General features: G+C 47.1%; 1 protein-coding gene across 1 annotated transcript in view; it reads left to right on the top strand.

Annotated features, from left to right (window-relative positions):
* COL27A1 (collagen type XXVII alpha 1 chain) overlaps window positions 1-25149 on the top strand; it is a 146309-nt gene that overhangs the window by 8393 nt on the left and 112767 nt on the right. The window contains exons 2-5 of the mRNA XM_051807870.1: window positions 60-130; window positions 5310-6736; window positions 16127-16180; window positions 24163-24216. Coding sequence (XP_051663830.1) covers window positions 60-130; window positions 5310-6736; window positions 16127-16180; window positions 24163-24216 — 1606 coding nt within the window. The remainder of the gene's footprint in view (window positions 1-59; window positions 131-5309; window positions 6737-16126; window positions 16181-24162; window positions 24217-25149) is intronic.

Genomic DNA, 25149 nt, shown 5'->3' with positions numbered 1-25149 from the left:
ATTGGTTTTGTTACTAATGTTGTAGAAACTCACTATTTTTATTTCTCTTCCAATTTTAGGGGATTCTGCTTTCTCTGGACTGTATTATGTTTTACCTGGTTCCTGGGACTCACACAGGGAAATCCTGAAGGTAAAGTACACGTTTTTTTTCCTCTCCTCTTTCAACCAAAGTAAAAGCCAAGTGCTTTGGTACTGGTGTAGGGCCATCATTTAACAATGTCTCAGCCCAGTGCAGAGGTAGATGCATTTTTTGCTGGTGGTTGCAGTACTGATGATATGGGTGATGCAGTTAACAGCTGGCAAAAGAACCAGGGTTTTTACAGGTGATTACGTGCCCCACAGGATTTTCAGAGTGCCTGTCTGTCTGGTAGAACCTGTGGGAACGAAGCCATTTGTGTCTAAAATGTCACTGGCATTTACCTGCACTTTCCAAGACTTAACTGCTTTTAGAAAGTGCCCCTTGAGGCTGCAGCATTATGGAATTAAACATCTCTGGCAGGTGGATTTCTCCTTGACTTGAAGGCACCCCAGGCATGCCCCTGCCAGCACATAGGGTGTTATGCATACAGAAATGATGTCAGTTCTGACAGGAAAAGCAAATTTAAGGAAGAAAAAAATCCCACAAGGTTGATTGATAATAGAATTACTATACCTGGTTCAGTCCCTGTGATGTAGGGGAATATTCTATAGAGGAGTGATCACACACCTTCACCCTGTCTTTACATCCCTTCCCCAAACACCACCTCCCTAGTGCTGCTGGGGGTAGGACAAAATTGGGACACAATAATCAGTGACCCCACAGGAAGAGGGATGAAAAGCTTCAGAGTCAACACCCACAAAATTAATTCATTTTTTTTGTAGTTGATAGTGGGAGCTGAACATTTCTACAATATCTGTTTTTAAAGGAGCCTTCTCAAAATAGCAACACCTCTTCCACATGGATGTTTTACACGGGTATTTGCTGGAACTGAACAGCTTCCCCTGCAATCTGCAGACAACACTAAGTGGTCTAGCAGGCTCTAGGACTCTCCTCTCAGTCTCCAAAACATGAAGGAAAAATAGAAAGTTGGTCAATGCTCAGCCTGTCAGCCAGCCCGTGGAGCACTTTTTACAGGGGGGGAATAGATCCCTGCCATCAGCAATTTTGAAAAATGTAATATTTTCCAAATTCTGCCTCCATGCAAAAGAGGTGAACATCTGGCTGAATTACTTAGTCAAGCAGTTTTCAGAGCAAGTTTTATGTCAGCTCATAAAAAGGCAGAACAAATACTGTGTCTTGGCATCTCTCTTTTCAAGTAGGTTATAATATGCTGTTTAGATTCATCTCTATCCATCGTTCTGCTCCCATCGTAATTATGGGATGGTACCATGTTTTTTGATTGTTACCATACATCTAAAGCAAACTCTTTCATTTCATCATGACTGTGTTTACCCTAGTGTAGAAGATAACTCCCTTCTGAGATACTGACTCTGTGATAAAAGAATTTTAAAAAGCTTGCTTGCCTTCCAAACAATAAGAGAGAGGATTCCCTTCTGGGTACCAGAAAATGAACACTTCCAGGGAAGTAAAGGCTGTAAGGAAACACTGGTGACTTGAGGCTGTGTTATCATCCAGGATTTTCAAACATCAGATTTACAGGCAGTAAGAGCTCATTGTGAGAGTGTGAGAGTGAAATGAAGCCAATGCCATGGCCTTTTGAAAAATATTGTAGTTATTACTCTAAAGTTTAGGGGTCTTCCTGCACATCGGAAAATCAGGGAATGCCGAGGATGATCTTTCCATCAGTGTTACAAATCTGAAAGATCATGAGCTTAGTGAGTTCATCTGCTGTGCTCTGACTAAGGGTCTGGGCAGTAACTTTTGGAAATGCAGCATTTATTCAACCCAATTTTAGCTGTGGGCATCACATCTTGGCTGTTGGAATCTGGGAAGCTGCAAGTTATTTCTCTCCTGCCTTTTGGCTTGTTTTTCTTATGAAGTTTTTTGTGGGGGGAAAGGGAGGAGAGAAAGAAAGAGAAGGGAAGGAGAACAATAAAATATTTTATCCCCTCTTTCAGAGACAATCGTGGTTGTTCAGGAATCTCTGAACATCTCACTTCACGCACAGAGCCTGCTAGAGAAGTTTTTCCCAGTTGCTCAAATGTTGCTACTGGAATGTTGCTCCTGATTCTGAGACACCTGGAGGCCAGGCAGCTCTAAGTGAATGTTTTTGTTGGTTTGTTGTTTTTTTTTTTAAATAATGTGTTTTGATGGAAAAATCCACAGAGAAAAAAATCTGAAGGGGAAAAAATGCTCTGCTGAACTTGGAGCTGCTTAAGGAAGTCAAAATTACCTTGCATTTTACGTTAGTTGATGACATCCTGTCATCCCAGGGGATGTGCCCCACCAGCCCTGGGCAGTCAGCATGGGATGGAGAGGCAGATGGGCTGGGTGCACAGGAATCCTGAGCTCTGTGCCTGGATCTGGGGCTGGAAAGTCCACATACGTGTCCTGTATGAGGTCTCTTTCGGTCGGATTATGCGTAGGCATCCAGAATTTGGCTCCACCTTAGTGGGTTTTGAGGGAGAGGAGTTGTTTGGGTTGTGCTTTTTTTTCCCTTAAGCACTGCTGGATGCAGTTGCTAACGAGGAGTTGGATTGGGATTGCAAACGGCAGAGACATCCTCTGAGCAGGGAAACATCCTTAGGTCTTTGCAGAGCAGCTACCAAATGAGTAACTCCTGGAGTGTCCAGCATCTCTAGCAGAGACAACCACTGTCTGTCTCTGGGAGAGAACCTAAAAATACACGTAGAAATTGGAAGCTGGAGTCTAGCTCCTAGTTTAAGTGGTAAATTTATTTCCTTGGGGATAAATCCTGATGCTTTGAAGTCTGTGGCAAGAGTCCCACTTGACTTCACTAAAGCCAGGCTTTGGCCTTTGCTATTTCATGGGCTCTGGAAATTGTCCAGTACAAAGACACTGCTGTGATTCCTCCATTCAGTGCAGAGAGGGAAGGGCCACGCTGAGGGACAGCCCTGTTGGGCAAAATGGAAGAAAAGCAAGGATTTCATAGGATGGGAGAAGTACTGTCATTAACACTTGCACATGCTGTGCAGTAAATTATCTCCTCTGCACAGAGTGGGAAAACTTCCATCCTCTTCCACATCTGACGCACCCTCTCCAGGGTAGTGTCTGCTAGAAAATGAGTCAAGCTGCTTTAAAAAAGTCAGGTAGGAATAAAGCTGAACTCAGACAAAGTAAATATTGATCGACTCGTTCTTACATACAAAAATGGCCAAGGCTTTTGCCAAAGTCAAGGAACAAAGGTTTTCTCATCATTCTCTTCTCTTCCTGGCCAGCAACATTACAGGCCTCAGACTGCTTGAGTCTACAGCCCTTCTGGCCAACACCAAGGTTCTCTTTTAAGTGCCAGTTCTCTGAATATTGTGTTTTCTGATGAACATTTAATAGTTAAGGGTGAAAGCAGCCAAATACCGAGGCCCTTTTAGAGAATGAGTTCTTTTTTTTTTTCTTTGGATAACCTCTGATTTACTTTTCCTTTTAATATAGCAAAGCTCCCACCCCATGATTGGCACCACCACGTTTCTGAGTGTTAAATTCTTACCTGGCAACATCAGGGTTATACAGCCCAGACTGGCTTCCCCAAAGAACACTGAAATTTAGCTGGTCCAGGAGTAATGGGGATTGCATTTGGGCAGGGAAGAGGGAAAGGAACACAGTTATCCTAGCTAATTTTCAACGGTGGTAGTGTCATGGTAATCACGATCACCTTACCTTCATCAAAGGATCATTTGGGCTGGGAGACCTTTAAGATCATCAAGTCCAGCTGTTAAAACAGCCCTGCCAAGCCCACCACTAAACTATGTCCCCAGCTGCCACATCCACACGTTTTCTGAACACTTCCAGGGATGGTGATTCCACCACTTCCCTGGGCAGCTTGTTCCAGTCCTTTTGGTGAAGAAATCTTTCCTAATATCCAACCTGACACATCCCCCTTCCCCCCACCCCCAGTGCACCTGATGTCATTTCATGTCATCCTATTGCTTTTTTACTTGAGAGAAGAGCCTGACTCCCACCTAGCTCCATCCTCCTGTCAGAGAGTTGTAGAGAGTGAGAACCTCAGAACTGGCCTTGACCCATTGATCCAGCCTGTCCAGGTCCCTTTGCAGAGCCTTCCTACCCTCCAGCAGATGAACACTCCCACCCAACTTGGTGTCATACACAAACTGCCTGAGGGTGCACTCAATCCCCTTGTCCAGATCATGTAGGTAACATCTTTTATCAGGCCAAAGGATCGAGCTGAACCAAGTGAACAAGCTTTTGGGCACATGGACACCTTTTTCAGGTCTGGGCACATTTACCTTTGCAGCTTTTCTCACGTAGACCTCGGAGTCTTCCCTGGTTAAGTAGTTCAGCTGAGGCTGTTGCCAGCTGGCCCCAGTTTGTGCTGCTGTTGCCTGCTAATCTGCCTTGGACTCTGAGCTGTGAGTGACTCCTAATAGACCTCTGGGCCAGAAACCAGAGATTCTGCTTATCTGTCCATTGGAGACTTCTCCTGGAGTTGGGGGAGAAAGGTGCCTCTGGACATCAGTCCCTCTCATCCTGGCTCCTAGGTGACAGCTGCTGGAGGTTTTACCTCCACTGCTCAGTGGCAGCCATAACTGATCTCTCAGCTCTTCACAAACCAAGTCTGGTTGCTCCAACCTATTAAAATAATTTAAGTCTGTAAGATGATCCGCTGGGAAAAAAGTACTGCTGCTGAGAACTTAGAGCAGTTCATTGAAATCTACGTGCAACATTTTCATGCTGGGAGGCACCTTTGTTTCCTTAAACTCTCCAAAGATCAAAAGCTGCTTCTTAGTAAGTTGGAGAGAGACAGATACAAGGCTTTTGCTCCCTTTGGAAGTTCTGTTACTTGCCTTCTGGGGATATAAAGTTTTGCAATCCCAGCTCAGTCTGTTGTTCAAATTCCTCTCCAGCTGTGTGGTCAGTACTCAGAATTAAATCCCAGAGAAGTGGACTATTGGTGCATAGTGGGAAATTTCCTTGTAGTGAGGTCAGCTCCCTCCAGAACATCTGGAGCTGGTCCCTGGTGGGACAGGAGAACTAACCAGATGCACCCTAGGGCTCTGATGCATTTTGGCAATTGCTGGTAACCAAGCTGAGCATGCACTTGCTCCTCACGCAGTGTGCAGAGGAGCTATGAGTTCTCCCTTCTGGCAATTTGAATGTATATGCGAGAGGGTGGTTGGGATTTCCTGCATCGGACTGCCCAGCACCTCACATATTCTTTGTTCTTCCCTTTCAGATGTGGATGTTCTTCAAAGACTGGGCCTGTCAGGGAAAAGGCCATCGGGTGGATGGTCCTCATCACGTGCAGTTCCTCAAGGAGTCATTCCTTTCAAGTCAGGGGTCATCTTCACTCAACGAGCGCGTGTCGAGGCACCGCTCAGCACCATCCTCCCCGCAGGCTCCAGCACTGACCTGCTCCTGGTGCTGAGCCTCTGCTCCCACCGCATCAACAACGCTTTTCTCTTTGCTGTCAAGAGCAAAAAGAAAAAACTGCAGCTGGGGGTCCAGTTTGTGCCCGGGAAGATCATAGTGTACGTGGGCCACAAGCGCTCTGTATATTTTGATTACAATGTCCACGATGGCCAGTGGCACAACGTGGCCATCGACATCCGTGGCCAGACAGTCACTTTATATACTTCTTGTGGGAAGCGCAGAGTACATGCGGATTTGCATTTGAAAAAGGATGAGGTGCTGGATCCACATGGATCTTTCCTCTTTGGGAAGATAAGCCAGCACTCAGTGCAGTTTGAAGGAGCCATCTGCCAGTTTGATATTTATCCTTCTGCCAAGGCAGCTCATCATTACTGTAAATACCTGAAAAAACAGTGCAGGCAAGCAGATACCTACCGGCCAAACCTGCCCCCTCTCATCCCCCTCCTGCCCAGGGACCCCAGTGCCTCCCCCAGCACCCCACAGCGTATGGAGCCCTCGCTGCAGGGTCTGAAAAACCTGACCACTGCTGCCCCATCCTTGGAGTTTGGCAGGGTCACTGCACCCCCCAAGACAAGGGGTTCAGGTGCAACAACCATCACACCGGTGTTAACCCCACCTTCACCTCCCAGACTGACAACCAAAACCACAAAGGTCACAGTGGCCCCGCCTGTTCCGTCAAGCACCGAAGCACAGCCGCCCTCCCGTTCCCTCCCTCGGGGGACAGGGACAACCCTCAGGGTGGCTCGGCCCACTCCCAGCACACGCAGGGAGAAAACTCCCCTTCTCACCTCGAAAAAGGCCCCACCAACAAGCCAGAGCCCCGTCACAGCCAGCAGGAAGGAGTCCAAGCAAGAGACCAAAAAGAAGATCAACCAAAAACCAACTGTTGAGCCCTCCACAGCACCCAGCACTGTAAAGCCAACGAGGAGGGTGACTGACAACACAACCAGCAATGTCCACCTTGTCACCCTAAAGCCAACCCTGCAGAACCCACGCCATGGGCCCGCTCCAAAGAAGCACGTGCCGTCCCCCACCAGGAAAGTGGATCCTCTGGCATCCACCAACCCCCCCCTGGGGTCTGCCCGTCCCATCTCCAGAGCCAGGGCACAGCCCTTCAACCTCACAACCCCGGCTGCAACGGATGGCTATCAAATCTTTGACCTCCTGGGACCTACTCCATTTCCATTTTTACTGGGATATCCAGGAGTGAAAGGAGAGAGAGGACCCCAGGTAAGTTCAGTCTCTTCATGTTGGCTGTTTCTGGTCACAACTCGGCTCAAGGGCTGGCAGACCACAACCCACAAGGGTTTCTGTGAAGCTTAGCAGAGTGTGGCAGCTTGGACTCGCAGCCAAGCACTCTTGCGTTCCTGATCATCACAGTTTTAGCATAAATCTCAGTGTGAACTTGGGTGTTCTGTGATGGTGGATGCCCCTTAAACATTGGTGGTTAAAGTTGCTGCTTAACGTTAGATTTTTAAAAAAAAAAAACAAAGAGGGGGAAAAAGAGAAATCCTACCTTCCTTCCTTCCTTCAAATTGCTGGCTAAAATTTTAGTGGTCAGGTTAGGGAGTTCTGTTCCACGCCCTTGATTTGTCTCAGGTCACCTTCCATAGAGAAAACCCAGGTGCCTCAAAAACATGCCTCCAGTGAACTGTGTCTTAACAATGGTTATTGATTTGGTTTGTATCTGATGTTCACATTTCCACAAAAGTGCTCTGTTTCAGCAAATGCAAGAGATAGCTTCAGGATTTTTTTTTAAAACAAACTCTCCTCTATTTTTATGGTATTTGTTTGTTTGTTTTGTTTAGTTTTGCTTCTCATAGCCTGCACTTAAAACATGCAAAAAGTTTCCTTTATAAATTTAACTACTGCATTCCACACACAATAACCCCTCTCACAGTGTATATCTTGGCCATAGTAAAAGCATACACACATTTTGTAATGTTAAAAGCAGTCAGGCCCCACTAATTATCTGCTTCTTTATTTTTTTTTTCAAATGCCAGAATGCAAACAGGATCTTAAACTGGCCAAGTTTTAGGAGGATTTGGTGTTCTAACCCAAATTGTCAATAGGAGAGAGGGGTTGTACATGTAAAATAAGTTTCTCCCAGACAGAGTCTTTGGTTGCCAAGTTCCAACCTAGAGTGAATTTTTGCAGCTCATTTCTTAAAATAGTGTAAGAAGGGTTTACAATGGAAATATTGAAGCTGGCGTAAGGAACACAATCACCAGCGCTTGCGTCTGCTGCTTGTTGTTGTAACACCTAAAGTGGAATGGTTGGGTCTCCCTGAGCCCTCAGTGGGTGCTTAGGGGTTTGCATTTCCTGCCTGTCCCACCTCAAAGCAGAGAGGTGATTTCTCTCCTGGTATTCTGGGTGTAGAGGCACCAAAGGGGGTGTTGTGTTCCAAGGATTCCACCTCTGGGAGAAGTGAAGGTGCTGCCTGAGCAGGGGGTTGAGACTTTGTACTTGGAGAAGTTTTGCTGAATCCCTCAGTAGCCAGAATGAGCTCCAGCAATTCAGTCTTGGACAGGCTTCTGTGTTTTGTGAAGAGAAGTTTCAGGCGTGTTTCCAAGAGGAGGAATTCAGCAATTGTGAGTTTTCCTTAGAACACCACTTAGCTGTGAGGGGTCAGTCAGGGTGGTTGCCCCAAGCCCACCAAAATCCTGATCTCTGCCACCTTCTTGCCCTACAAGAGGCATGAGGTGACCAAGCTCCAAGCCCCTGCAATGTAAAGAGCTTATTATTGAATCAGAGTGGAAAATCCCTCTCAGCTCGTGAATCATAGCAAAGAAATGGATTCAGGCTGTGGAGGGCTGAGGGAAGAGATGGCAGGATTTTTCCATCCTGTCTGAGAACAACTGGAGTCCTGAATTGAGGGAAAGGAGAACATTTTGAGGCTCTGTCTGGCCTTATCCTCTTTGACTGCTGGAAACAGGACTTGGGGAGGGAAAGGTTATGGCTTGGCTGGAGCTGGCTGCAGCACGGTGCTCGACAGCTCCTGTGACTCACCCGGAGATCTCTGTACCATACTTCCCTGGATGACTCTGACGTGGGAAGGGAAAGAGGAGTAAAGGCCGGGATGGGGATGACATGTTGAGAAATTAATGCAGCACTTCCATGGCCAGACGAGCGTGTTTCAGAGCAAGTGCTGATAAATGTTCTGTGCTTGAGTAATTACCTGGCGCCGTCCTCGCGCTGCCGGGCAGACATTCCTGATGAGGTCAGTGATATCCCAACCCGGCCTTGTGCCTGACCAGGGCAGGTTATGGGCTGGGAATGTCATCCAGTGTCTGGCAACGGGGGGGAATGATAAGGTGATTAATTACTTTTCCAAGTTGTTGCCCGATACAAGGTCTCTTCAAGAAGATTGTCACTCTGGGCAGGGAGGTGTGTGGGGGAACTGACTTCTGCCTGTTCTGCAAAGGCTGGGGCCACCTTGGCTGTGATGTCTGGGCAGAGGCAGACTGGCAGTCACAGCGCCCTCCCTGTCCCTTTCACAGCATCCTAACACCTAGAGAAAGAAACCTATTGTTAATCCTGATCATCCCGAAGTCAGGATGGGAACGGCAGTGAATCCTGATCATCCCAAAGTCAGGATGGGAATGGCAGTGAATCCTGATCATCCCAAAGTCAGGATGGGAATGGCAGTGAATCCTGATCATCCCAAAGTCAGGATGGGAATGGCAGTGAATCCTGATCATCCCAAAGTCAGGATGGGAATGGCAGCTGCGGTGCAAGGCAGTGATGACTCAGGCACTGCAGTCTCTGCAGTTGTGGCTTTGTGAATTCTACCAAAATAACTGGAATAATCTTAGCTGTGCAGAAGGGCCCCAACCCTACAACCAAGGGACATATGTTCAATGGTTAGAAGAGCACGAACAAGGGACTGAAAGGAGCTGTTCCCTTAGAAGTAAAAGTCAGGACCCTCCATGTGTATATTTGCCCTGAAGGACCACTGGAATGCCACACAACAGGAAACGGAAATGCTGCATCCCACATGCAACTCATGGCAGAGCATTAATTCTTCAGGAATGTTGGGTTTGCTGAGCAGTTAGAGGAGGGAGGATAATATGTTCTTAAAAAAGAAAAACTTCCTGGGAACCATTAATAACCACAAGCATTTGGGATCTCGGCTCTACATTTGTTTTGGGAGGGGGGAAGTAACAAAAGGAACACCCAGACATCATGCGAAACCAGTAAGGCAGCACTGACTCAGCAGCTGGCAAAGGTCCCTCTGAATCATCCCTGCTGCCCTCAGCACCTCCACCAGCAGAGCTCTGGGCCCTGCACAGGGACCTTCACTCAGCTTACAGAGCAGAGTGACCCCAGCACGTGGCTGCAAGCAGCCTTGATCTCCCCAGAAGAAAAATACATACTGAAAAACAGTATTTTTCTGCAAGCTTGTCATGCACTTGAACCTTTGTAAGGCTGTGATGGGATGGGTGTTTGCATCTTCTGGTGGATGGGGTATTATTTGCTTGTCTAGACCAGCAGCAGATTTGACAGGGAGGTTTTGGGGGCTGCTGTAGCCTCTCCCCTGCCCACCAGCACTGCCCAATGGGGTGTGCAATGGGGTAAAGCTGCAGAAAACTTCTTGCCCTGGCATGGCTGGGGTCTAGCATGATGTATCCCCAAGTCAGACCTTTCTCCTCCTATGTAAGGCTGCATTTTGAAAGGTTTTTGACCCCTACAAACAAGCCTGTATTGACTCTTGACAAGAGTCTGAGGGTTATTTTTAGAGCAAGAAAACCACACCTGGTGCTGGACGTGCAGAGGATTGGGCTGAGTTCACTAAAGGGCTGTGGGAGCACATAAGAGGAACAGGGAGGGAGGGAACGTGTTTCACACGACTCCCCAAGTGTAGGAGTCAGTGGAGACCCCGGGGTGGGTGTGCCAGGAGCCATCAGCTCCATCCATCCCGCGCAATTCCATCCGCGCACCGCGGCTCCATCCATGCGCTGCTGGGCCAGGAGCCCCACGCTGGAGCCCGTGGCTGCAGCCCAGTGAGGTGCAGCATTGCCTGGCAGGCAGCCCTCCCTGTCTCCCTCTCTTTCCCCCTCTCCCTCTCTTTCCCCCTCTCCCTCTCTCCCAGGCAGATGTGTTTCTGAGCACCTCCCCAGTCTAGACTGCTCCAGCTGCCACCTTCTGCACGAGCAGTTTGTCTTGGAGCTCGGCTCCTTCCCTCAAGAAGCAATCCCAGCCAATCCAATCAGTGGGCAGGGAAGAGAGGCGATTGGGAACGCCGATAAAATATGAGGTGCCTGATTCCAGGCCTCCTTGTACCAGAAAAGGCTATTCAGGCTGCCAGTCTATGATAAATTAAGGAACACACAACATGTTTGAATCTCTTAATGAATGAGTCATATTAAAAAAAAAAAAAAAGGGAGACTGTACGCTTTGTGTGATCCATGGGAAAAGTTTTAGTCTCGCTCACACAGTTGGATCAAATTTTTTTGCTAATTTAGCCAGAAATATCTCTGAAGGGAAATCTTCTTGCAGGCAAATGACCAGGCATCAGAGAGGTCTATTTGCATGAAATGAACTTTGAAGAGCAGTAGTTGAAAGTGTGTTTGAGATAAATGTGCTACAAAGGATGTAGGATTTATAAAAATACTTGTATATATTTGTACAGTCTGTAAAAACAGAAAGTGAGTGGTAGAGTAGGTGATGCCTCTATTTCTTCCCAGCCTTTCAGACTGCCTTCCAAGGTCTGAGATTGCTCTGGAGACTGTTCTGGAAATGTGTCTATAGAAAAACTGCTTTTGTCAAGATGGAATACTAATATTTTGTTATGTTTTGTGCCACCCCTCTACTGGGAATCCAGTTGTGGACAAGGACCTTTCTGTGATAGGTGTTGTACAGACCCAGAACAAACATCTGTGCCTATTGAGGAAACCGTGTTACAAGGCTGGCTCCCCACCAGCAGCTCGGCTCCTGCCAGAATTATAAAGGCTTTTTGTTTTTAGACTGGTTGAAACCCAGATGTGTCCAAATTTTAATATGATAAGTCTGCCCTGGAGAAGAAAGTAACCAAAGTGCTGGGGTTTTTTTCCCCTGAAGTTTCAGCTTTGTTTTAGGCAGTACTGGAAGCCAGGTTTAGTTCAGGTTCTGTCTTCCCTCTCTTTGCAGCACCTGGCAAGGCCAGGGAGGTGAGGAGGAGTTGGTATGTGTGTTGAAGATGAGGGTCTTCTCCTCCTTTTCTGTTCTCCTGAGCAGGGAATTTTTAATTCCAGTGCTACCTCTGTAGCTGCTCTGTCCTTCTGTGCTGCTGGTTCCCAGACATACAAGGCTAAAGAGTAGATTTTGGCAGTGACCTTGCATACGAAATATATTTCTTTTTCTGGGAATGTTTCTTTCTCTGGGAAAAAAACAGGTCAGGTCCTTGATCTGCAGGGGTAATGTCACTGCTCAGAGCCTGGTGCCAATGTGGGGAGATTTTGATGTGTTTTCTGAACTCTCTTTTAAGTTGACTTTTACCACACACATTAGCATCTGAGAAAGAGGAATGTTCTCTCTTCTCAGTCCTTGCAGTGTTTTGCATCTCCGGAACAGCCTTTTCTGGGATACAGGAGAACTGTGCCACTAGTGCTGGGCAGGGGTACATTGGGGAGACCCTAAAGTAAATGTGTGTGTCTGTCAGTGTGCACTGGAACACGAACTTAATAGTTTCCTGGGAAATCTCAGCTATTTGCTGCCAGGCTGAGTACTTGCTCCTGGGGAAACAATTACAGGAGTCCTTTGCTGTCTGACCAAGTTGATTCAGAAGTCATTCGAAAGGAAGCAAGTCATTTCCCAGATCTCCAGCATCGATTCCTGTACTCAGTATGCTTTCATTCAAGCCCTCCACAACAGGTTCAGCCTTGCTGAGTTTGGAGCTCTGAAGGCACCTTGCTCCCCCCAGCACTGCTGCGGGCAGAGGAAGCAACATGAGTGGGGTCACAGTGTGGGAGAGGCAGAGGTATGAACTGGCAGTGAGAGGAAACAGTGAGATTTCCCTTATCCTCAGGGTCCGATATATTTCCCTTTCAGACAACTTAGCTTAATTTTCCATTTGCAATCTGAAGCTCAAAAAACTAAAAAAAAAAAAAAACAAAAACAAAAAACCCCAAAAAAACAAGTCCCTTTTGCGCCAGAAAGTTTCCCAGCGGCAGCTTAGAATAAATCCCATAATCATTCGGTGGGATCAGTCGTCGTGTCTAATGCTACCGTGGGAAATTGAGAAGGGTTAAACTTTTATGTGGCTGCCACGAGCTGCCTCAGGAACTGTTCGGGCTGGTTAACAGCTCAGCTGTTTGGCTGCAGAAGAGAGACAGAGTATCAGCCTCTGCCGTGTTTCTCCTTGATCTCTGATCTTGCTTTGTGTGATAACAGGGTGTGTGTTCTCTGCCATCAGTTTGCTGAAGGAGCAGGCAGGAAGCCAGAGAGACAGGAACCGTGGTGCCAGGAACGGTAGCTCGCTGCGGGAGGCTCCTGGCTCTGCTGGTCTCGTGGGGTGTCCCTGCTAAGGGAGGGCAGGGGCAGAGCAGTGATATCTTCCTCCCCCTGCCAGCAAAAGGAAACTTTCCTGCCCCTTGGAGCACTTCCCGCTGCTCCCTGTGGAATTCCCCAGGGATGCTCTGAAGGGTACAAATGGAAAGGTGCTGTGTGATCAACTCTGCGTTGGGGGTGAGGGTGGAGATGTCTCTGGTGAGGGCAGAGGCTGCGTGGGCATCACCCCCAGGCAGTCTCTCAGCACCTTGCTGCCTGGTGGCTCGCTGACAGACGTCTCCTACTCTCCATGTCTCCGAGCCTTACGTCTGGAGTGGGACTGCATCCATCATTTGTAAGTAGCTGGGCCCTGATCCAGCCCCATCCTCCTCTGGCTGCCTCTCCGGATGCGCGTTTTTCTCCGTGTGTATTTCAGGATTGCTCTCCCCAGGCAAAGCCGGTTGTTGGACATGGGCCTCTTGTCCGAGAACTGGAGCTGGGTAACATGGAGACACATGCACAGAGCAGAGGAGAAACAAGTCTCTAGGAAGGCTCAGTCCATGTCCCACCCAATCCAGCTACCAAGGAATCATGTGAGAATCCGGAAGGTGGCCTTGCAGTGCATCTTGTCTCACCACTACCTGTGTTCTTCCAGCTGCCCCTGGCCTCTTTCACCTTGGCTGGCTTTTAATTTATACGTGGTCACATTCTTACCTTATGCACTTACTGTAGTGGCTGGCACCTTTTAGCCTTTCATGCCACAGAAGTCTTGTCCCTCTTCCTCTTCAGGAAAGGAAAAGGAAAGGCTGAAGGAATAACAAAGCAAAAGCAAAGTGACAGGGACTCCCGAGTTACATGCTGCTCTGTGCTGCTCCAGCTAGAAGCCTTTCCCTTAACTCCGTATTCCCACTCCAGTGCAGGTATTAACTTTCTCCTTATTTTTTTTGTTAGCTTCAGTTTGTTCTGAACAGCCCACATTTTTGGAGAAGGTTTTTTCTCAAGTGGCCAAGTACAACTGCAGCTGCTGTTAGCAGGAAGGTGGAAAAGGTCACCTCAATTCTGGTACATAGAGAGCACCCTGCTCAGAGAGTTGCATCTTCTCTTTTACTTCTCCTTCTAAGAGTAGATGGGGATGGGTTCGGATGGAAAAGAGGTAAAGGACTTTAATTCATCTTTGGAAAACTTTAATAGTTGTTGCTGTCTCAGTTGCACTAGATTTGTTGTTTGATAGTTATTGTCCCAACTAAAAGGGCAAGGGGATTTTTTTAATAAAAGCTTGGGTTCTGGAGCACAATTATACATGAGGCTTAAAAAACCCTACAGTTACGTGTCTATTTGCACAGCTGTATAATTGCATTATGCACGGGGCCCTGAGCTGGCACAATGGCAGGTTAAAACACTGGGCATATTGCTAAAATGAGGGTCAGCTGTATCAATGAGGGTTGTTACTACAAGGACCAGTAATACTGTGTTACCCAGCAATAAGCAACGTGCAGAGGGGTCAGATGAAGTGTCCCAGGCTATAGAGGCTGGACATCTCCAGGTCAGGCATGGCTGGGCAGCAGCAGTGAGTGATATGGTCACAGAAGTCCATCCCTGCCTGTCTCAGTGTGGGGCATGAACTATTTTGTGCTGCATAGGCTCTTACACTTTTTCACAACAAGCCTGGGCATTGCTTACTCCTCCCCTCATTTTTTTTTCTTCTGTGCCAAGTTTGGCTCTTATATCAATCCCTTTTATACAACTTAATTTGTTGCTTGTGTGTAGGAGGGTTGGTAATATCAGGGGAGTGTTTATTCATCAGTTACCTATATGGGTCAGGCAAGTCTTCTGTGTTGAAAATCTTTTCCTGAGCAGGAGACTTTAGCAGGGATCTCCAAGGTTGATTTTTTTGTTGCTGAATCAGGCACTTGATGAGTCCTGAGAACTTTGTTAGAGACCATGAGTTTGTCAGCCTTGCTCAGGGGCGGTACCAGCCTGAGAAGCTCTGGAAGTCCTGCAGCAGCAGCTGTGCCATCCTGCTTGGAGAGGAGGTCCTGCAGGGATGATCCAATGGGAAGGGAGTGAGGCCATACAGGACCAGAGTGCAGCTGAAGGGCTCATCCTGCCCCTGCCCCTGCCCCACACAGTGCTCCTGGGACCTGCTCTCCTGCCCACCATGCAGTTGGAGAGCTCAGGCTGCCTTCCAAACATCCTTCAGTCTGCTGCTCTGGATGTCTCTCCTTTTCATTGCATGCAATGAAAACTTGTCTTTTGTAACAAGCTACCAGAATATAAATCCTCCGGGAGACGCTTCAATTAACAGTTATTCTTGTTAGACATGTTTGGCTGGGGGGAAAAGAAGTTCTGAGGAGTTATTAGGAGTTGCAGATGGCTCTCCAGAAATCTGAATTCTCCAGTCCATTGAAAAAAAATATGAATAAATAGATGAATAAATTCCAAGGAGTTCAAACCTCATTGGTTAAGGATTTTTTCCTAACCTGTTTCAGATCAGTGCACAGCTGGGCATGTGATATCTCCACTTTGTCCTCGCCCTCTTCCAAGAGCCCCCACTACTCTGACGTGTCTGACATGAACTTTTCTGTATTACAGAGCCATATTTAAGAATTTCCGACGCTCACACCAATTTTTATTAGGTTTTATAACCCGACACTTTAAAATATGAAGTGCTGGGATACGATTACTTTGTAAGTCGTGTAGCAGCCTACAATACCAAGAACTCCATGTGTCCAGCTGATACAGATTACAACACACCATGTTCTTCCCTGCCAAGGTGCTAACACGTTGCTCCTGTTGTGTGCTCGCACGTAGCAGGAGAGTCCAAAGCTGAGAGAGAGTTGTGTTACCCCTGTATTACAGCACAGGTCTAGGACAGGGGAAGTGTGAAACACAGCTGTGATCCCAGGAATGCAGCAGAAAGATGTGGATGCTCTGTCTCTCCTGTGTGGAAATACGTGCTCCTGCAGATGTTTTTGACGTGGCTTTTTATCCCTGTGTAGTAATAGCATAACTTGAAATTTTGGCTGTGGTGCTGTAATTGGCCCTTCTCCCTACATCTTCTCCGAATGATTGTGTTGTGGGTCTCTCTGAATCACTGTCAGGAGCTCCGTCCTGTTACAGAACCGTCATTAATACCTGTTTTTATTTTTCCAGGGTCCACCAGGTCTGCCAGGCTTACCAGGACCCCCTGGCAAGAGAGGCTCTCGAGTAAGTGGTGTGAAATTTTCTATCCATTTGTACTTGTGTCTGCCTGTCCTGCTGTTCCAAGGGCCATTCTGTGTTCCTGTGGTTGAGTAATGGTTGCTTCAGGCCCCTCACTGTTGAGGTCTGGCCTTCCTGCTTTTTCTCATTCTCTGTTCAAGGTTTTCAGGAGGCCACACTGGTGATTTGCAGCCTCCCTGAGCTAAGGTTTGGCATCAGGAAAGGCTGGGGATGGTTGTTTCCAAATGTTTGTCAGAAGAATGAGCTTTATCTGTCTCATTTTGTTTCCAGTATCCATTCCTTCTGTGCTGAATACTAGCTTTGGCTGCTTTTTATTCTGTCCTTCACTCTCCTCAGTTTCCCAAACTGCTCCATTCGAAGCACGGGGACCATGGTCCAGGACCAAGGACTCACCACAAGGATGAGCTTTTGTGTTCCCCAATCTGAGACCTGCTCTCTGACTCCTTTTCAAGATGTAAAGCAAAATTTATTATCTGTTCTACAACATCCATGGCAAACTCCTGAATTTCTTCCTCCCCAAATGAAATTCTGATGCAGATCTTTGAACATTGAGTGCTATGCTGAGGAAACATCTGGTGCTGAGTGCTGCAGCAAGCTGTGAGAAAAGCTTTAGCATTGGCCTAAGTCTCCCAGGGCTGGGCAACATGCCTGACCTGGATACAGTTAATTGCTGGCACCATTCTCCTGATAGCACCATGCTGAGCCACAAGGTACAGCCATGGAGCCCATTTCCTGAGCACTGAACTGATGTGGGTTGGGAATCAAAAGATGTGAGTGTCTGAGGCTGGAAGAAGGGAATATTTTGGACCCATGATCCAGGCAGCATCCTGGCCTGGCAGCAGAGGGAGATTTCCTCGCACATACTTGGCTAAAACTCAACCCCATGTAATGTCTTTAAAGAACAAGCGAGAGGCTGAACTGGGAGGCTCAGCATTCCCCCAGGACTCTCCTTACACTCCTGTGAGATCTTGCAGTAACCAGTAAAGATAAACTCACCTTCTCTCTACAACAATAAACCCCCAGAAGGTCTGCAGGACCCCCATAGCCTGGGCACGGGTGTGAACAGCCCTGAACACTGATTTGGGCTGTGAGTGTGTGGTGTTAGGGAGCACCAGGGTCGTGTGTGTTACAGATGGGGTAATCTGTTCTGCAAGTAGTAACCACAGCAGTAGTGGATCAAGGGTTTGACTTGATGATCTCAGAGGTCCCTTCCAACCTGGCTGATTCTATGATTAGCTGAGTCCTTCAGTGAAGCATCACCACAACCAGTTGTAGAGCCCTGATATCTTCTGTCACAAATACCCAAGCATCACCCTCATCAGCAGATTGCCCAAAGCTTGCAGTTCTTATCCATCCCTATTAAGGCTGGAAGTTGGTTCCAACCCCAGCTCACTGCTCACGAGGGGTGTTTGGTGTTACTTCTGGCAGTCTTGTGGTGAGCAAACGAGATTCCAAGTCTGGAGTCCGCAGCTGCATCCCCTGCCTGCTGTGTGAGTGAGCAAATTCCAGCTCTACACCTCAGTTCCACTACCAAAACTTGAGTTTTTCTGAAGGAAATAGCATTGTGGAAGCTGTGTCATAATTTTCTGTGTTATTCCCCAGCTGTGGCGCACTCCATCCTATGTTTAAGATGATCCTCTGAAAGACAATAAGCAACTGAGGGTTTCTGAGCTCGTGCCAGAGGTGCTGAGAATTGGTCCAGGAAAGAGTTCCCAGTTAGGAAGTGCTCAGCACAGCTGAGCCTGGCTTGGCTTGGACCGCTGCAAAGAGTCTGTGCTAATTTTGGGAGGGGGCAGAAGGGTCACTCTGTGAATGTCTGGCCTGGAGCACTGGAGACAGAAGTGCTCTGTGCCTTAATTGTTTTGACTTAGGGATGTGTTTCTCCTAGTATTTTTTTCTTGTGTCTCTTTGGGGTTTAGAGATCTCATTGGAAAGAGGAGCTGCCAGGAACTAAGACAGGCTTGGGGGAATTTTTGCATCTTTTGCTTTTGTTGTGCTTGAGCCACTTAAAAATAAACGTGCAGCACTGTCTGTTCTGCCTCTATCTGACCTGTTCCTCCCACAGAGCAGCTCTAGAGTTCTTGCACCAGCCCATGGGTAACCCATGAGATGTGCCATCAAACTCCAGCCCAAGGTTGGAGCTCCAGATGGGAGGTGAATGTTGCAGGCAACTTGGCAGTGCTGGATGCCAAAGGAAAGGAAGGAATTTTCTTGTCACCAATGCAGTTTATGGCCTAATGCATGAGATGTAATTGCCCTTGTTGTAACTTGCATAATTTCTACATTATTAATGCTTATACAACTAATTGGTGTACTTGAAAATATAGTAGCAGCATTTGTCTTGTGGCTTTCTGTAGCTGTGAAGTTACCTTGTGCTGATGTGGTTCAGTTTTTATACCCCTCTGAGTTCCTGATTATCTCTGTCTTAATTTCCCTTTGTCCTCCCATGTTGGTCAGGGTAAAACGAAAGCTCTGATCAGCCTTTGCCTTGAGTGCCAGACTGTGGTGGGTGGCAGTGTGTGAGAGGAGCTGGCTGATCCCACTCTCCTCATTTCCAGCAGATAAGTATCACCAGACGTGCCTGTGCAGTCTGAGGGTGGCTCTTCCATGTAGGCAAAGCCACCTGGTTTGCAAAAACACCTACCAACCTCTGTAATAGCATGGAAGAGGTTGTTATTGGGACACATCTCAGCATTCAAGTGCAACTCAAGGCTGGGTAGCTGAGTGGATAGTGACAGTCTTCTCTAAAATGACAATTGTTTAAAAGCTAATTCTCATTTTAGAAGCATTGACTTAACTGGACACCCTATCACTCAGCATCAGGGACCCATTGAGACAGATACAGACTATTCCTGTACTCTACTCTCTGCAACTATAAAGGCAAATTTTCATTTTCATAGCAAATGAGAACTGGGTGTTTCTTTTTCTCATTATTTCCTGAGGGAAATAGTGGAATAAAAAGTTGCAATTCTCATGACTGGAGGAGATGGCTGATAACACTTTCTCAGGAGTTCTCCAACCTGTAGAGATACTGCTGTCTTGGTCATGTGTGCTCTACAGGAAAGTTTTGTCTCTGTATTCAGAGAGGATTGGTTTCAGCTTTTATGTCTGCCTTAAAGAATTTGAGGCATAAGAAGAGATCTGTCCACACCTCTCCTGCTCAGATAACTGTGCTGTGTGCCTGGGCAAGTGCCTGTGTAAGGTCTGAGGGAGTGGCAGTGTTGCCCATGAAGGGTTTCCCCAGCTCAGTGTGACGTGGGCAGGTCATGGGATGGCCTTTCCACTGTGGTGTGTGTGAGTGCTGGCACTGGGGTACCTGCACAGCACCCACAGTTCTGTGCAAGCCACGTGTGTTGCACTTCATTGCTGCAGATGGCCTTTGCATTTCTTCAGACACTGAGGTCTAACAGGGAGGCTGAGGCTGGGATTTGCTCACAGGGATGTGCCAACCAGCTCTACAAGGAGCTGTCAACAAAGGGCTCCCAGAGGAGCAATAACTCCTTCACCATTGTAGCTTATTCCTGCCTCACCCCAGGCTTGATTAACTTCACCCCAGCACTGTCTCATGAGGGCCTTTTGCCAGCACATCCCTGTCCATCACAAATTGTGACTCATTTCAGTCCTCACTGGAGTAGCTTGACCAGCAAAGTCCCCATGGTTTGATCAGCTCTGCAGAATAGTGCTGTGCACTGGGACACTCAGTCTTAAATGCTGTCTTCCAGATGAGGCTGTGGAAATCCCAGTTATCTGTTCTGCTCCTACGTGAGGGAGACAGCAAGTCTTAGACGTTTACTTCACCCCCAGGAGAGAAAAAAAAGAGCTATGATCAAATTTTCAAAACACTTAAGTAATTCTGGAAGCCTGTTCCCACTGGAAGTCACTCCCTGTCTAAGTGGTGAGCAAGCTCAGGTACAAGGGAGTGTTTTGTCCCTGTCCACACAACAGGTCAGAGACAGAATTGGGAATAAAAGGCTGACATGCTGCAATTGCTCTTGGTTTATTTAAACTCTGACACAACACAGGAGAAATCCAAATGGATGGGTAAAGAGAATACAGAAGCACTTCCTGACACTTCAGGATGCACTTGCCATCCTCCTGTGAACCTCAGCAGCTTGACAGATTGTGAGGTCCCAGTGTAACATGTCCCTGTTACATTTGGTCTGTGGTTGGGAAAAATCTCCCTTTCCTTCAAAATGCAGGGCTTCCCTCCTAAAACAAGGAACTGAGTCAGCTGTAGAGGTTCCCCGGTATCCTCTTTCCATTAGGGAGGTTTTCCAATTTCTGAAAAGTGTTTAAAGAAACAGTTTGTTTGGCTTCACTTCAAATATTTAGCTCATTTTTTCAGCAAGCCAGAGGTCACAGTGGGATCTGTAGGTCAGGAGCAGAAAAAGTTGCTTTACACAGTGAAACCCCAAGGCATATAATGAGTTTCTAATCAGTGGTCATTCCTCTGACTGGAGCCCTCTAGCATTTAGCAGGAGTTTGGAGGATTCTTTTTCCCCCCTCCTTGTGAATGCTGGAGGGTTGGGGGGAGCTGTGCACAGTTACACTTTTGTTAATTATTGTGGGCTGTGAACCTTTATGCATAAAAGCCCTTCTGTGAGCAGGGTCCCATCTCCAGGCACTTCATGGAGCTGGACTGGGTGGCTCAGTGTAGTTCTCAAGCAGCATCATTCACGTAAAAGACATTCCAGGGAGATGGGAAAACCCCCCTCACTTGGAGAATACATTCAGGGATTGTTCTGGTCTCTGTGCCATGCAGTAGCTGTGGGCCACTGCTGTGCCATGGTAAAATTTTCCATGGAATTTCTGGTGCAAGGCTTGGAAGGCTTCAGATGCAAGTTTGATTGCTGCTAGATTGGATTGTTTCAGCAGTTAGAGGAAGCCAAAGCTGGTGGGTAAACAGGCACCCAAACAAAGAGTGATACCTGCTGTGGGATTTTTTCATTCAGTGGTCTCAGCATTGTCCCACTCTATGTGTAGATAAGAGGAGCAAAACTCATGTATTGATGATAAAGATATTTAGGAGAATCCAGATTTCTAGGTATGAGTGAGAAGTTGAATTAAATCCAGGGTAGAATGTGTAAAATATAGCAATTAACTATAGAATTACAAACCAATTAACCCTTGAATTTCTTCTCCATGGAAGAGTGCTATTTCTGGGAACACTTGTTGGGAATGGGTAATTCTGCTGGGCACAGAAGAGGAATGAACATGGGACTGGGTTTAATGAAAGGGTGAGCAGTTTGGGGGCTTGATGGCTGATATTGGGGTTTGTAGATCTGCCTGTGATGAATTTGTAAGGCCTCCCTGTCCAGATTGGGTGCTGTTGATGGCTCCTGAGGCAGCTGCTGTCCTGCACCTTCTGTTCCTGAGCCCATCTAACAGTACCACACCACATCTTCCTCCTCTGCCAAGAATGTGGGTGTAATCACAGATTCAGGACTAACCGTGCTGGAACACATCAAGATCAATTATTTTTTACAATTTTTAGGACTACTGCCAGACTACACCCTTTTCTCTCCACAGTTACCAGAGCAGTTTAAGACATTTAGCACGAGCCCCAGACTTGGTCACAGCAGTCTCTTGCGTGCCAGACTGGACTTCCCACTGTCACTTCATCAGCAGGATGTGGCCATTTCTCGCTAGGATAAGACCACATTTGTCTTTAGGAACAGGATGAGTCTCTGACCTTCCTTTGCCTGGATTACACTGGATACAGTCTCACTGAACTCAGTGGTCAAGGCTCTGTTTTATGTCAGGAGTCTCTGTTGTTTGTAACCACATGTTTTGTCACTGGAAACTGGGGCCAGGTTCTTCCTCCCTTCTCTCCCTTCCTTTTGGTTAAGGCTTTTTAGGATTTTGTTGCTGTGCTTTGGTTTAGCTCTGGAAGAGCCTGCACCAGATTTGCCTGGCAGTGTGATAAGTTTCTGTGTTGGCAGCTCAGCTTCCCAGGTTCCAGGTTTCCTCCTGGAAACTATCATTCTCATCTAGGATCACATCACACCGTGCTGCTCCCTCCGGTCTGACACTGCTGTAAGCGTGCCCCAGGCTATGGTGGAGCACAAATTTCAACTAACTGTGGGCTTTGAGCCAAGCTGCCTGACTCTAAAGTTAAATAACAGCTGAATTCCCTCCTCAAGTCCAGCAGCAGTCTGGATTTATGGACCCTGTTCAGAGCTACCTCAATTATTGCTTACATGTAAGAGCTTTTTAGGAACTCATCTTATATGGAGACTCTACAGTTCTGATTTCTGTCATTTAATATTAATTTTCCTACATATCTGAGACTTGAAAGACTTGGGTTGAAGCACTGTTGCTGCCACAGACTTGTTGAATTACCTTAAGCAGCTCATCCAGTCTCTGTTTCAGTGTCCCACCCGATGAAGTGAGCAGATGATGCCATAGTTTTCTGGGAAGGTGAATTTATTTAAGGCTCCTCACTGCTCAGGTACTCTGGCTACAGCAGCTATGTGGGTTTTCAAATGACAAGTTGATACTCGAACACCTTAATTTTAATTAATTTGTTTCAGTTTCACTGGAAATTCACAGCCAGGCTAAACTATTGGAGAATTTCAGGTGAAAATTTGAAAGGCAATTAAGAATGGGGCAATAAATTTATTTGGTTTCAGGCTGAAAATTTGGAAGGGGTTTAAGAATGGGATGTTAAATTTATTTGGGTAAAAAAATGCCATTTGAAAAGCTCAGCCTTTTAATTCAACAGCCTCTTACAGCAGAGCAGCATGTTGTGAAACAGCACTGAGCACTCAGCAACTGTCTGCACCACAAGATGCAATAAAAAAAGGCATTATTTTCTACTACAGTGTGGTAAAAATAAAACTGAATAGAGATCAGTGCACTGATGTTCTCTCGAAAGACAGCAAGGGCACTGAACTTGGCTGGCAGTCGTGTGTTTAACTGCACTGATTTTCCTTGGAAATCAAACCCTGAAGATTTTGGCCCCAAAATGCTCATTGGAAATACTTGCTGAGAAAGTGCCTAAGTGGCTTTTTATCCCCTTGCCTGTGCTCCTCCAACTCGAGGGTGTACAGCAAGGGCTCCTCGTGGTGGTATAAATCTCACACACGTCCTTGGCAGAATTCTTGGAGTTGAATACTCAGGTTGTTTCATCTCCCAGGAACGTTTTCAAGGGGACTTAAGATTATTATTACTTCTGCCTGAAAGGTTTGCAGATCTCCTGTGCTGTATACAATCCTGGGATAAACTATTCTTAGCTGCCTATTCCAGATAACTCCTTAAATAGTCTTTGGAAAATATGCAGAGTGCTTTTAAAATACGATGTAAAAGGAGATGCTGCTGTGTGTGATCTGAGGTAGATACTCTGACCGTGTCACTGGCTTGTGAGACCTAAGGAAAAAATAGAGATTTAGCTATGTAGAATATGGATGTTAAGGATTTAAACCGGGACTTACTGCTGTTCCCCATTTTACTCTCTGATCATGCATTCTCTTTCCAACCTCTAAAGGCAAAAATCTGGTTGCTTTGTAGGGGAAATGAGTTCATCCCAAAGAGTTGAACAATTTCCCTTTAGCAATTACTTGTGTCCTCTTCAATTTTGACCCAAAAATATCATTAACACCCCCGCACACTTCCTCTCCCCTCTGCCCGCCCCCGTCCCTTTCTGCTGGGGCTCCTCGCGGAGCTTGGACTCCCCTGACCTGTGGAATGTTTGGTTTACCCAAATTATCTCAGTGTCAGGACATGTCTCGTGGTGACAGACACACCCTCCCTTCCGTGGGGGCCAGTGGGAACCAGCAGCAGAGATTCCCCCTCTGAGGGTGCCAGGGAGGGTCCCGGTGACACCATCCCCCTGCCAGGGCACGGGCACTGGTGCTCTGGGTTAGCCTGGCACAGCACAGCCACAGGCTTTCTGCTGCTCCAGGACTAAAACTGATTCCCACTGACTCCTTTTGACTCTGTTTTGTGGCTTTTTTTGTGTTTTTTAGGGTCCCCCAGGTCCCCACGGAAACCCCGGCTCACCTGGACCCCCAGGACTCAAAGTAAGTATGAGCTGGCTCGAGGAGCTTTTGCCTTCCCATCTCAGAGGGCATCCCAGAGGAAGGACAGATTCCTTTTGTCCTGCTCTGTACAAAAAGGCAGTAGCTGAAGCCATTTCTCTCTCCCTCCTGCTCTCACACAGACCCTCCAGCAGCACAGCCAAGGCCTTTTCTGCACTCAGAGAGACCCTTCTCTGTGCCTCTGTCCTTGGTTCTCCCAAATTTGAAAGGCTGCCTAATTAGGATCCTACTTAAGCTATGCCTGTGCCAGGGAGCAAGCTGCTGTGTTGAGACAAGGACAGTGGAATCCTCCCACTCCAGAACCTCACCAGCTCTGGATTTTTTTTGCTTTCTCATTTCTCTTCTCTGGATTTTGCAGCCTACTCCTCCACTTTGGGGTCTGGACAGTAGCAGGAGGAACTGGCAGCACCCAGCATCTTCCTCTGCTTTCCTCCACCCCAAACTCCCTCCTCTCTCTTTCCTGAGTTGTACACACATTCCCTCTGGGTGGGATTTGGAGGTGGGAGTCACCCCCTGCAGTTGGAACCCCTCCTTTGCCTGGGATTGAGGACAGAAGTGGCTCTGGAAGGGACCTAATCTGCTGCAAAACCCTTCCAGAAGGTGTTTTAACTCCCAGCTCATTCTGTGTATAAAGCTTTGCGTTACCTAAAAACTGTGAATTTCCTGGGAAATTGGTTTGGGTTGTTTTGGTGTGATTGTTTACACAGAAATAGATTTCTGTTTTATAACACCTACGTGGGACTAAAGAACAGTGGAGTTTTGGGAGGCAATGCTCAACAGAGGTTTCCAGTACCAGGGAAGCTGTAGGATGTCTCAGCCAAACACAGAGAAAGGTACAAGCTACAGTCCTGTCTTTTCATGATCTCATCAGTAGGCAGAGATGTTATGAGCACTATTGATGCTCTGGAAAAAAGA

The sequence above is a fragment of the Manacus candei genome, unplaced genomic scaffold (genome assembly GCF_025592945.1).
Source record: "Manacus candei isolate 608988 ecotype Guabito, Panama unplaced genomic scaffold, ASM2559294v1 h1tg000071l, whole genome shotgun sequence".
Lineage (NCBI taxonomy): Eukaryota > Metazoa > Chordata > Aves > Passeriformes > Pipridae > Manacus > Manacus candei.
Note: the sequence above shows the minus strand (reverse complement) of the source record. Positions and strands in the feature narration are given on the sequence as shown.